We start from the raw sequence: 13,567 nt of genomic DNA on the forward strand, positions 1-13,567 counted from the left end.
GAGGGACAGCGCATCGCCTGGCGCATCCTGAAGTGCCACGAGACGCCTGCACCCCACAACGGCCCCATTTCACACCATAGGGAAGGCCGCCACTTCAGTGCACTCCCCAACAGAATGTACACAAATGTGACTCTCCTTCACATTGGTAATAAACAGCCTCTTGCTTTGCTATCTGCCCCGTGTTTATTTTCCCATTTGCTGACGCGGTGGATGGTAATAGAATATGACACTGATGGGATACAGGCTGCTGCAGACCCAGACTGGTCTGCTGGTTGGGAATGTGGCAGGGCAGTCAGGAAAAGCCTCTGTGTGCCTCTGACTGCCCAGGAGCATCAGGAATAATGCTGCATAACCCTAATGGTGCCTTTGCTGTCCCAGGTGGCTTTTGCAGGAGGAAGATGCAGCCCCTTGCAGCCCAGGGCTGGATGTGAGCTTCAGCTCCGAGCATGCTTTGGGCAATACAGCACCAAGATGTTTGTTTTCAAAGGGATACAATGTTTGACAAAATAAACAATATTTGATTAATGCTGACTGCTTTTCTGTTGGTTTTTTTTTGGTTTTTTTTTTTTGTTGGTTTGGTTTGGTTTTTTGGTTCTTTTTTGTTTTTTTGTTTTTTTGTTTTTGAATGCAGTAAACCCTCTAACTGTATAAACATGCCAGGGCTGCTTCATCTGTCTATATCAAAACTTCAGTTACCTCATCTCTGGGGAATGTCCTTCAGTAAGGCTCTGACAATCTTCTTTAGGGGGTTGGTGGCTGCTTTTTTTTTGTGGGGTTTCCTTTCTCCCCCCCCCACCCCTCCCCAGTTTTATTTCTTAGCCCTCCCCAGCAGCAGACTGGTACCCACTATCTGATTCACATGGACAAAACCTCTTCACATGGACCTTTTCACCATTTTTGCAGCATCTCTTACATCACAATTCTTCACCATGCCCCCAGCGAAAGGCAGAAAAAACAAAGTCCCACTCTGAGGACCATCCTCCTCCAGCAGGATTGTCCCACGCGCTCCCCCTCCAGCTGCAGATTTCAATACCTCCAGACCTGGGTCCTTGCTAAAGCAACAAATTAGGCACAGTCAGGGTTTGTAATGCAGCAGGAGCACCTACATCCTCCTCCCAAGCTGGCACGGATGAAGGAACAATCCTGAAAAACTCCCCTGAAAGACAGAGCTGAAGCACTCTAGATCTCACTTCTCAAACCAGGGAGAGCCATGAGCAGCAGCTGTTTCAAGCAGCTGTTAAGTGTGTTAGATTACAGCATCCCATGCTCTACACTATTCGTCAATTGATTAATGAATGAGGCGTTCTCATCCAACAAAAATATTTTGTTTTTACATTATAATTTGATGCATGGTTAGTACAGAAGTACATTACACATGTAAAGTACGTGCTGGAATCTCATCCTACCCTCAGACACTGGCACAAGGTGCTTCTCCACCCTCTGCAGGCTGCTTGCAAACTCCCTGGTGCTGTGCCACTGCTACTCCATCCTCAGCAGGCAGTGCTTGTATTGCCATGGGCTGAGCACTGGTGTGGTGTCAGAGCTCATACAGAGGTCAGTATTGGGAGCCCACCATCAAACGAGGCACAGTGGGGAGATCATGGTTGAGTTGGGAAGATGAGAAGGATTGGCCACAGATTGCTCCAGGGGAGGTTCAGGTTGAATATTAGGGGAAACTTATTCTCCAAAAGAGCCGTGCTGCACTGGCACAGCTGCCCAAGGAGTGGGGGTAGGAGGGGGTCACCATCCCTGAAGGTGTTCCAGAACCACGGGGATGTGGCACTTAGTGACATGGTGATGGGCACGGGGGGGTGGGCTGGGGTTGGACTTGGGGATCTTAGTGGTCATTTTTCAACCGTAATGATTCTACGATTCTAAGTTCACTCTCAGTTATGGCTAAAAAAATAATTGGATGAAGATTATAAACCATTGCAAAACCTTTGTTAAAACACAAACCCACTGCAGGGTGTAAATCAACAGCTTTCTCCAAGTTATCACGCGTTATTTTAGAGACTTGGCAGATATAAGGCTCCAAGGCTGTTTTTGTGATCTCTTTTCATAACAAAGTCTCAAACAACATAGCTTTGCTAAACAGCATGTCCATGCACTGAGAAAATGGGCTCAGCATGCTACAGAGAGGCTTTCTGTTGATAAGCATCAACATCACACCGCAGCAGCGCAGAGCAGGGAAACCAGGCAGCTTTTGAATACCCAGCGAGACACAGCCTGCACTGTCTGCTGTTTATCCAGGGAGGAAGCAGCACACACAATACCTTCAGCACGGGATTAGAGGCAAGAACATCCTCCATGCTGACCACAGAGACGCATGCTGGGGCAGCAGTACTGCATCCCTCTGAGCAGATCCCATGGCCCTCCTGTTCCCACCCCCAGCGCTCCAGGGGGATGAAAGAAAATGAAGCGACGAGTGGCTCTCATCACATATTCCCTTTGGTGGGAGCGGAGGCTCATGGGCACAGCCAGGCACGGTGCTGAGAGCAGGGCAGTGGGAGACTTGAAGTGCAGAAGAAATCTCTTGGCCCCCACCTTTTGGGTCCCCATCCTCATGCAGAGCTGGAGGTGAGCTCCCAGTTCCCCTCTCCACCACGTTGTGAGCATCACGGCATGGAAAGCAGTCACAAGGCTTTGAATCAGTGCAGATCAGTTCCACCACTTCAAAGCAACAAGAGGTGAAGTTTCCCTTCTCCAAACCATTTGATTGTGTGGTTTGGATTTCCATGCTTTCTCCCAAAGATACAGTTCCTTTTTTTTCTTTTTTTCTTTTTTATAAGGTCTGAGGTACACAAATATTTAAAGCATGCACATAAGTGTGGTTGTGTGCGTGCATGTGTGCACACAGGCACACTGCAGCTTAAGATACTGCAGATAGGATCACTCCAGTAAAAGCAGCATCTTAATCTGAAATATGCAACCATTCTGGCTGGGAACCAAACCAAACATTCCCTGGCCCCTGCCCATTTAACCAGCCTAACCGCAGCCCTCCTGTGGTGCCCCTGAGTTGGGCATTCCAGGCTGCCCATCCAGGACCAGCGCCGAGCATCACAATGCCGAGCATCGCCTCGCACACCGGGAGCTTACTTGCTGTGCACCGTGTCTAGAGCAAACAACCTTTATTTTAGAGACAGCTTAAGCAAAGTAGCATGCAAAGAAACACTTGAGCAAGAGTCTCATCTGCCTCTGGGATCCTGCAAATCCTTTTCTTTTCCTCCTTTGTAGCAAAGTGTGTTGGACGCGTTATTCATCCCCATAAAGCACGGAGGTGCACACAACCACGCTGTCTGTCCTTTGTCTGGAGCTGCTCTTGCAGATTTCCCATGGGAAAGGTGGTGCTTTGCTCCAAAGAACTCCACCAGGGCGTTGCACACATGGGCATCCTTGATGGGGACCCACAGCTGGAGACCAGAGAAAAAGGCAGTGCTCCCATTCTCCATCCTCACTCCCAGCTGCTGTGAGGTTCTCTCACTGCTGCTTGCCTGGCAGCACTGGGGCTGGTGGCACCAGAGCCACGCCAAGGCTAGCAAATACCTGGCAGCACATGTACCAACAGCACCTTTCTTCCTTGACCTTATATCCGATCTTCCCAGTCCTGCCGGGTTCTGTTCCTGGCCAGGTGCCTCAGGGTGACTCCCCGATTTGGAGAGAGTACAAAAATTGCATCAACCACACAAAAAGTCTGTATTAAGTCAACTGGGAACAGAGGGCTGATATTTGCTGAGAGTACTTCATAAATCATAGGTGTTCTTTACCCCATGCACATTCAAACAACTCAAGATGAAACGCGCTCTTCCATTTAAAGGCAAGACAGAGCTCAGTCCTCCAAAACTGCTAGGGACAATTTAATATCAACCTTCTTACATTAAATAGGATTATCTTTAAAAACACTGTGATATATATTTACTAGTTTACCATGAACAAACCCTTTTTTTTCTTTTTTTTTTGGTGAAGATACCGTATTATTTTATAAAATCCACTCAAGTCCTTTGCCCTGTCTTTGGCAATGTGCATATATTCCAGGGAGGTTCTGAACATTTTCCTCATTTAAAAAAAGGGATGGGAAGGCACTGAGTGCCGCAGTACTGCTCAGGGCCAGCAGCCCAGCAGCAGGGCTAAGGTGATGGCAGCAGTAGGGCCAAGGCATGGGGCCATGCTGCTGGGGTCAGTGTTGGGCACAGCAGCCCCATCCTTGTTGTGTTGGTTCAGCAGCTGCTTGTTGGCCAAGGTGTCATCCATGTCCAGGTCGTACGACAGCTCTGAAAGCAGAAGGAGAGAGCTGGTTAGTGGCACATGTGGTGTGGGGAGCAGCCAGCCCTACCTGCACTGGAGCATGGGTGAACAGGGCAGAAGAGCTCAGTAACATCCCCTGAGCCCTCCAGCCAGCCCCTGGCTCCCCACAGCAAACCTGAAATCTGAAAGACTAAAAATTCACAACTCTAAGGTGTCCCAGAAAGAAGAGATCACTGAATCATAGAATGGTTGGGTTGGAAAGGGAGGTGGTTGAGTCACCATCCTTGAATGTGTTTAAAAACCATTTGGATGTGGTGCTCAGGGACATGATTTAGCAGAGGGTTGTTAGAGTTAGGGTAGTATGGTTAAGTTGCTGTTGGACTTGATGATCTTTAAGGTCTTTTCCAATCTGAGAAATATATGATTCAGTTCCAATCCCCTGCAATGGGCTGGGTGCCCTCCAACAGATCAGGTTGCCCAGGGCCCCATCCAGCCTGACTTTGGGCACCTCCAGCAATGGGGTATCCACAGCTTCCTGGACAGCTTATGCCTTGCTTCCCTCTGAATAAAGGATTTCCTCCTAACATGTAACCTAAATCTCCCCTCTTTGAGTTTAAAACCATTTGCCCTTGTCCTGCCACAATCAGATCATATAAAAAGTTAGTTTCTCTCCTGCTTGCAAGCTCCCTTTAAGTACTGAAAGGTGTCCCCAGAGCCTTTCAGGCTGGACTCCTCCAGCAACCTCAAACTTTCCTCACAGGAAAGGTGCTCAGCCCCTCTGAGCATCATTGTGGCCTCCTCTGGACCAACTCCAACAGCTCCAGATAAGAGGATTTGGCTTATTGAAGTGATACTCCCCAAAATCAGCCAAGAGTGGGTGTTCAGCAAAGCAAAAAGTGTCTGCTCCCCACGCACTGCAAGGATGGCTGCACGAGTGAAGAAATCCTGGCCAGCACAAATATCCTCCCAAACCATGTACCTCCTGCTGTGAGGACCTCTGCATTTTGGTGTGCATAAGCATGCACAAAATATGTTGCTTACAGCATTTTCAGTACACCCATCCCATCAACTGTCCACCTCATCAAAGCACCAGAGAGTGAGGAATGTGAAAGGATGTCACGTCACCAGCCTGCTGCTACTGCAACATGGGGACTTTTGAGAAGGAGCACATGGAAGCTCCCACCCAAGAAAGCTGTGTAAAAGTTCTGATAGAGTAGAAAGTTCTGATAGTCCTGGCAGAGCTTACAGAAGGGATTGAAAAGGGTTGGAAGGGACCTCTGGAGATCATCTGGTTTAACCCCCTGCTAAAGCTGGCTCTGCCCTGTTCAGCCATGCCAGTTTATCACCTGAATACTCTCAGTTAAGCCTGCTGGCCTTATCCCCAGAGCTTGGCCCTTGGATGCAGAGGAAGCTGGTGGCTTCAATCAGAAGACAACCTGGCTCAAGCCATTCACAAGCCCTCGTGGATCACCAGCATACTCATGGGCTTGGATCACCCCACCCCACCCCTGAGAAAGAATCCAAGAGGCTGAACAAACACTCCAGCTAAAAAACGCCACATCAGCCCAATGAGGACCACTGCCAAGGCAAACACTGCAGCAATATTTCTTAATGAAAATCCCCAAACAAACACTGCAAAACAAAAGCATAACAACAGCAGTATGACAAGTGAGGTGGCTCAGACCATCAAGAAGGGTCAGAAATGGCTGGAAGGGAGAATAGAAGGCCAGGTGCAAGCAAAACCTGCCTGGTAAATGACCTATAATGCCTCCAGCAGATTCCCAGACAATGCAGTTCCTCCTCTCTGCAGCTCTCCTGCTTTTATCCTCAAGCTGCTGTCCCCTGGCACAGCACACACCTCCCCCATGGGGCAGGGCAGGCACAGGGTGCAGCAGTTGAACCCTCTGGAAAAAGTCCAATCCAAGAGTATCAAAATGATGATTTCAAACTTTAATCATTAGAGTGTTGGTTTTGGTTTGGTTTTCGTTTTTTTGTCGGTTTTGTGTGTGTATGTTTTGTTTTTGGTTTTGTTGGTTTGTTTGTTTTTTACTGGGGAAGTTTTCAAATTCTGAGATTTCACCTGACTATAAGCAAAGACCACTTTTCAAGTCATAAGATTTCACCCCAGCAAGGATGCTGATTTTCTCATTCATTCTTTGACCAAAGAAGAAAAAAAGGGAACAGAAACCCTCTTGTCATTAGAGATTTGAGAGATGCTTTCCTAGCTTTGTTAAACCACTTCAAAGCTTTGTGCTGGGGTGTGGCATTGGTTTCAAATGTTCCTTGCATTGCTTCCTTCTCCGGGTTTATGTTCAGCTGTATCTTTAAGCTAATGGATTTAGCCATATGTCTTTTATTTTGTATTAATAATGGGTCTGTAACTGGTGGAAATACATTCCATTTAACTTCTAATTACCTTCGGTATCACAGAATCATTAAGGCTGGAAAAGACCACTAAGATCAACCAGTCCAACCCCACCCCAACGTGCCCATAACCACGTCCCTCAGTGCCACATCCCCATGGATACTGAGCACCTCCAGAGACAGTGATCCCACCACTCCCTGTGCAGCTGTGCCACTGCATCACTGCTCTTTCAGTGAAGATTTTCCTAATATCCAATCTGAACCTCCCCTGGAGCAACATAAGGCCATTCCCTCTGGTCTTTGATACCTTCCTTTGACAGAAGGAAGAAATAAAAGATACCCTCCTCTGACTGATCAGAGGCCAGCTGATGCCCAAGTCCAAGTCCAGCTACACCCTCTCTAATTTGCAACAGTTTCTGCCACAGAGCGGCCCTTTGACTGCAAAGGCTTTTGGGGAGGGGAGAGGAGTAAAAGAGAGGAGGGAACTCAAAAAATCTGTTTCTGTTTATAATCAGTTGGAGTCCAGAGGGGATGACCAACAATCTACGTTAATTATGTATTCAGTCTTCTCTCATTCTGGCCCCCCTTGTCCTCTGGCCTGTGGATTAGATAACCCCTTAAAATAATAGTCAATCATTAGCCCAGCGACTTTTTTTGCCTGCAAGCAGAGTGCTGTGCTGTTTCCTGGCATCTTTCTGCAGCCCATACAAGTCCCCCAGGCCCTACACAGACCACTCCCCCCTTTATAACCAAATCCCTCTGACATGTTGCTGCTCCTGGGACAGCGAAAGCTGCAGCTCTGCTTCCTGCCCCAGCTGCTGCCAACACTGACATACACAATTTGCACATCCTCAGAATGTGGCTGAGACGTTCTTCCATGGATTAGGACTAGGTGCACTGCTTCTGCACGAGCTTATTGGGAGAAATTCATTAAGAAGCCCTTTTTTTCCTGATCTGCAGAGTAACAAAAAGCAGCTAAACTGGGCAGGGATTGTTTTGCAGTTGGCATAAGAAATTCCACTGCAGCTGGCACCAAAAAAAGCCAGGAGGATAAGTACCAGCATGCCAGGAGCGTTACAGCAAGCAAGCACATTCCTGCACAAAACACACCGATGTCTCCTGAAACAGCCCCTTCTGCCCCTAAAAGGGCAAGACAGCCTCAAGCAAATAACTGATAGCAAACCCTGCTCTGACAAATGACATCAAAGCAGGCAGTGCCTGGCTCCAGCGGGCAGCTCTGTGGCCAAGCCAGGAAAGGAGAGCCCAGAGCCTGCAGCCAGGGAATGTCATCTTGCCTGCCAAGGCAGACGGCTCAGCAATGGACCTAATATAGTAACAGATTCATCATGGATGGCCGTGCACGGAAACCGCTTTGCACAGCCACTTGATAGCCCTGCTGCTGCTGGGGTTGCAAAGGGGATGTGGAAGCATCATGCATAACACAGCATGATCACAGAACGGGGCTGCTGAGCCATCTGAGGGGCCTGGGGGGACGTGGTGATGGCCCTTGTTTGCACATGATGGAAACTGCAGTGTGACGGGAGCGAGGTATGGATCATGAGTGTGTACTTTCAATCAGCACAGAACACATCCAGTAGGAACATCTGAGAGCAGGGCAGCGTGTCAGGCTCCTACCGCTCTCGTGATCAGTTGTGAACATCTACCTGCATGTGTCCTTCAGGACTGGTCTAAGAAAGCATATGATACCATCAGGATGATGATCTCAGGGGTCTTTTCCAACCTTAACGTTTCTGGATTTTATGACAGTTGCAATCTCTGGAAAGCACTGCTGCTTTCTTCAATTTTTTAAGTAGCAAACCTCACCAGTCTGGGAAACAAACAGCCCATGAATGCAGGAGACTGGCTGTCTCCAAAGCAAGACTGGATTTCCAAAAGAGAGATTTCTGGGCTCTGTAAGCCCAAATTGGTGAGCTCACAACAAGGTGAAGTATAAGAGCCTGCGGTACCACAGCTCAGACCACCTAGCCTTGGTCCCAGCTCTCTCCCTTTCTATACTACCAACCAATCCAACATGACAGTGTTTGCACCTGAAATCCAGAAAAACCGTCCAATTGCATCACTCCTGGTCCTGCTAGAACACAAAAGCTCCGCTCACACCAGTCTGCAGCTACCTGACTTCTCCATACAATCAGCTCACACTACAAGCACACCTCTACCTCCACAACATCCAGACAAGTCCATGAAGTTACAAAGCACACATGGCCATGACTACACAGAAAGTCAGGATTTCCAACCCTCCGCTTCTCCAAAATGCCTTCAATTCCTCATAAGGCCCAGCCAAGCCTGGTTTCATCTCCCCAGGGAGGTTTTGCCCTCTGGTTTATTATCAAAAATCCTGGAGCACCAACAGGTTTGCCATTGTCCATTGCGCAAGGAGCAGCCTGGCTGTAGGTGCGGCCGCGCGGTGCGTAATTACGGCGCTGAGTGGAGCCGCGATGCTTGTGTTGGCATGGCAGCGAGATCGCCGAGATGGATGCACAGCATGTGCATGGTCTTGCGCCTCTGTTTTGCTGCCTCCTCCGCAGCAATTTAGGAGGTGTGGCTCTTGGCAACGTGGATTTAGATGGAAGAAAAAAAAAAAAATCCAGCTCAGCATCATCCTGCTGCCACTGGCAATGTGGCTATGGGAGACGGTGCTGCTCAGATGGTGTGGTAAAACCAACTTCCCAGGCAGTAATCCAAGGGAATGGGGTTTGGGACTGCTGATTTGCAAACCACAGCTTTGTCCCGCTCGCCTGTCCAGCACTCCATGGCTGCAGCGCGTGCCTTCACGGAGACCCAGAGAGCAAAGCAGCACCAGTGAACAAAGCAGCTATGGAGGGAGGAATCAGAAACTACGGGGACACCAGCACATGGAAGAGGCAGGCTTTGGAGATGGATTGAGAAGGGTGCAGGGTTCAGCATGGAGGGGTGAGGAGCTCCAGCTCAGGGTGTGACAAAGGATACATGGACAACCAGCCATGAGCCCTGCAGGACAGCCATTATGCACACCCCAGCCCTCCAGCTCCCAGAACTGCCACAGAAGTTTCATCCAAGGATGCATTCAGGCTCTCTTTGGGATAAAAAGCCCAACATGCCACACGGAATGGGGCAGAGGGGCTGCTCCGTGACCCCAATTCTGCCCTTCCACCCCACTTAGGTCAGAGGCTGGAAGAGAGGAAGAACTACCATTTCTGATGTGGGCCTGTGTTTACCTCAAGAATACACTCATTAAATTCCTCTTTGCTCCTTGGTACACTCTAGATTTACCCCGAAGAGAATCTGGCATTTGCAATTGCATTAATCATTTTTCCTTTGGCAGCAAGTGAAAGGGTTTCTGAACTGCACTCACAGAACAGAGCCACAAAAGCGTGCCTAGCAAAACACACTTATGTAATCTATTAAAAATTAACAAATCTCATTAGCATTATTAATTGAAAGCATCAGAGTTCTTGGGTCCCATTCCCCTGTCTGATATCTAGATGTACTGCCTGGGAAATGACCTGCTACCTAAAGGAGCTAGGAGAAAAGAATTAGGAACAAGGAGCTAACCAGGAACAGCCCAAAGCATCCACAAAGGCAGGAGACAAGGAGAAATAAAGGAAAAGCTGGAAACAATAGATTATGAACAGATGCAAAGTGAGGCAGGAGTACGTGACTGGGTCAATGTCCCTCCAGATCCCCCAGTCTGTTCCCAGCACTGATTTCTGGAGAACCCCAAGGCCTTAACCCACAAAGTGATCCCTTCTGACCACTCTGCTGCCACCTGAGACATCTAGGACAGTCTTGATTTTGGGAGGTAACATTCTTGGGAATAGCAGAGCAAATTGAAATGCTTTAAATTTCTTCTAATAATGAAATAGCAATTAATGACACAAAACTTTTTTTCACCTTTGCTCCTTCAGACCCTGCTGGCATTGAAATTAACATGTAGCCAGGACCTCTTCCACAATGGGACTGACCTGGACTTGGGGCAGGCACTCTGTGACTTTTCCATGTGCATTACAGTGAAGTGAAAAGCACAACACGTTGATCTTCAAACTGCTGTTGGCACGTGTAGCCAAAACTCTTTGCTACAACACAACCAGACAGGCAGTTCCTGCTGATGTTTGATTCTTCAGGTTAGGGACATTTGCTGACCTCTATGCACTACAAAGACCTGCCAAGAAACAGACTTAAGGGGAATGCCAATGGTCCTGGCTCCAGCTAAAAGCAGCTCTCAGGGAAGGAGGATGTTTCTCAATGCTAAATCAGAAAACTCACAGTGGTGTTAGGACACCCAGAGACATCTGACATGTTCCTTTCTGACTCACTGCACGTGGGAATCAGCCTCGAACCATGTCCAGGCCACAGAGATTGGGGTTCTTGGCATCAAGAAGAGGTGTCATCATCCCTGGAGATGTGGCACTGAGGACATGGTTTAGTTGGTATGGTGGGGAAGGGTTGGTGGTTGGACGTGATCTCAGTGGTCTTTTCCAACCTTATTGATTCTATGAAGGAGGCAACCAGAGAAGTGCTTCTTCAATCAGAAGGGACTGGGGCTTTGCACAATGTGCTCATTCACTCAAAAACCAGATTCCTCCAGGTCACTACTCATGATGCCAAGGTGAACAATTGGGATGAGGCTTCAGGTGACAATCCAAAAACTTGGGCTGAGAACTGCTCTATGGGCTCAGTCCACCAGTAGCGGGCAGATATGGTCACACACAGTGCTTGGCACACATCTTTCCTACTCCTGAAGCAGCAACCAAGGTTTTGTGCTCCTCATCCTCCTGGAATAGCCAATGTGGAGTGAAAGGCAGTGCATACAGAGCATGGGTTGAGGTGAGAGCACTGCCCAGCGTTTTTAATTGCATTAAGCTGCTAAAATAAATAAATAAATGCATACGAACCTGGCTTGGCATTAAAACTGCGCTAAAGTAACTCCAACCCATAAAAATGGAGTAATGCAGGAGGCCCTGGGAAACATCACTCTGAGCAGTTTTCCCGCTTTATATAGAAAAAGAAGGGCTGGGTTCACAGACTGGAACTTTTTAATGGCTCCAGGTCATGTTCACCGCGCTGTGTGCTGGAAGGAGCCCCGGGAACAGCTGCTGAAGTCTGAAACCAGGATCTGGCTTTGCACTTCTGCAGCAAGAGAGCCCCAAATTAAACCCATCTGCTTACTGGGTGCACGTAACGTCTGACACAAACCCAGGGCTCGTTCCGGTTCCCTGAGCAGAGCACAAACCCTGGTCCCAGAGGTGGTGTCCATGGGAAACCCTGTGTCGCCCAACTGAACAACAGGACACCATGTCTACAGTGCAGAGCTGGACCCATCCCACTTGCTCTTTCATTGGAGCCAAGGGGCTCCCCAGGCATGGTCACACAGGAGCACCCAAATTGCTCAGGAATGCTGCAGCTATCAGCCCAGCAATGAGGTAGGGAGTGGACAACACAACGGGCTCCAAGCTCCGGGTCCAGGAGCTCCTCCTCCCCCTCAGCCCTATCTTCAGCACTCCCAGCTCAGCCTCAGGAATGTCACAATCGCAGTGGAAAATCAAAATAATAAGGCTACGTAATCCAGTTTGTAAATCCCTTGAAAAATACAAAATCCTCTATAAAACGGATTACAGAGATTAAAGATAGAAGTTTCCTGGAAATCAAGAAGCGTGTTTCAGCCTCCCTCCTCTCCTCACCCTCCCAAGAAAGGGAACAGAGGCTCACGGTGCTCCTCCCACACACGATGCACAACCACACTCTTTCCCAGCAGCAATGTGCCCCTTATCTGCAGGTGGCTAATGGGTGTTTCTTCTTGATTTTGCTCTTGATGCTGCTTTGGGACATTATCTGCTGCATTCACCCAATGTGCATTGGTGGAAATGGGAATGCAGGTGAAAATCTCCCTGCATCAGGGAGAGGGGAAGATGCCCAAAATCCTCCTGCCTGCTTTTTTCTTCATATCTTTTCAGGCAGATCCCAGCAGGCTCCGGAGAACAATGCAATCACAGGCTGGAGGGAACCTCAAGGCCCACCCAGCCCCAACCCCTGCCATGAGCTGGGTGCCCCCTACCAGATCAGGCTGCCCAGGGCCCCATCCAACCTGGCCTTGGGCACCTTCAAGATTGGGCACCCACAACTTCTCTGGCTCTGCAAGCTGCAGGAGTCCAACAACAGCCACAAAGGGACTTTCATCCCTGCTGGAAATCATCCCCTTGAATCAAGGCACTCTTCTCACAACCCAGATGTTCCCCTTGGCTGTGCCAATGGTGACGACGTTATCAGCTGGAGAAAGACCAGACACGCATGTGCTGATTATTACTCTGATAGATTAATATCGTGATGCACAGACGGTGGTAGCAGATCAATTTCCTGTTGGGAATTTCCACTTTGTGAGAATTTCTGTACTGCCATTCTTGTTTGGAACAACCAGAAAGATGGCAATATTAGCATTCCCAGCAGAGCACGCACTCAAGTTCCCAACCTGGTATTGCTCAAGGATTGGTGCAGCTGCAGACGCCTGTCAGGAGCTACAGCCCGGTCACTCTGAATGATGCTCAGAGAATAAGGATCAAAACACAGCTTGATCAAAAGGACATTTTATGAACATTGCAGCCAGAGTTGAGTGCTGATGTGAATACTTCCATTCGCTTTTATATTTGCTCTGCTCGGTGCTAATAAAATTAACACCCTTTTAAATAACACATTCAATTTTTATTTGCTTCATGTTTGTGTGCCTTACGGCTTTGAAAACATATCCTCTGAACCTTTCCATCACTTATTGAATGGCAAGCTGTGTGAGGGTCAGAAAATCACTTTCTGCAGAGGAAGAAGTGGGCTGGGTGCTTGTACTGCTGCTTCACCTGCTTCACTTGGATTTTTCCACCAACAGTTTTTCTTATTTCTTGCTGTTTTGTGGCGTGGTTTGTTTTGCTCCCCGCGAGAGAGGCTAACGCAGCCAGACCTTTTCTTTCCCCAGTAG

The 13,567-nt window shown here is 48.5% G+C and overlaps 1 protein-coding gene across 1 annotated transcript in view; it reads right to left on the reverse strand.

Annotated features, from left to right (window-relative positions):
- Positions 1-3,113: 3,113 nt before the first annotated feature.
- GPC3 (glypican 3) overlaps positions 3,114-13,567 on the reverse strand; it is a 115,104-nt gene continuing 104,650 nt past the window's right edge. Inside the window, exon 9 of the mRNA XM_019618147.2 lies at positions 3,114-4,268. Within this exon, the coding sequence (XP_019473692.2) occupies positions 4,099-4,268 (170 nt within the window). The 3' untranslated portion in view covers positions 3,114-4,098. The remainder of the gene's footprint in view (positions 4,269-13,567) is intronic.

The sequence above is a fragment of the Meleagris gallopavo genome, chromosome 9 (genome assembly GCF_000146605.3).
Source record: "Meleagris gallopavo isolate NT-WF06-2002-E0010 breed Aviagen turkey brand Nicholas breeding stock chromosome 9, Turkey_5.1, whole genome shotgun sequence".
Taxonomy (NCBI): Eukaryota; Metazoa; Chordata; class Aves; order Galliformes; family Phasianidae; genus Meleagris; species Meleagris gallopavo.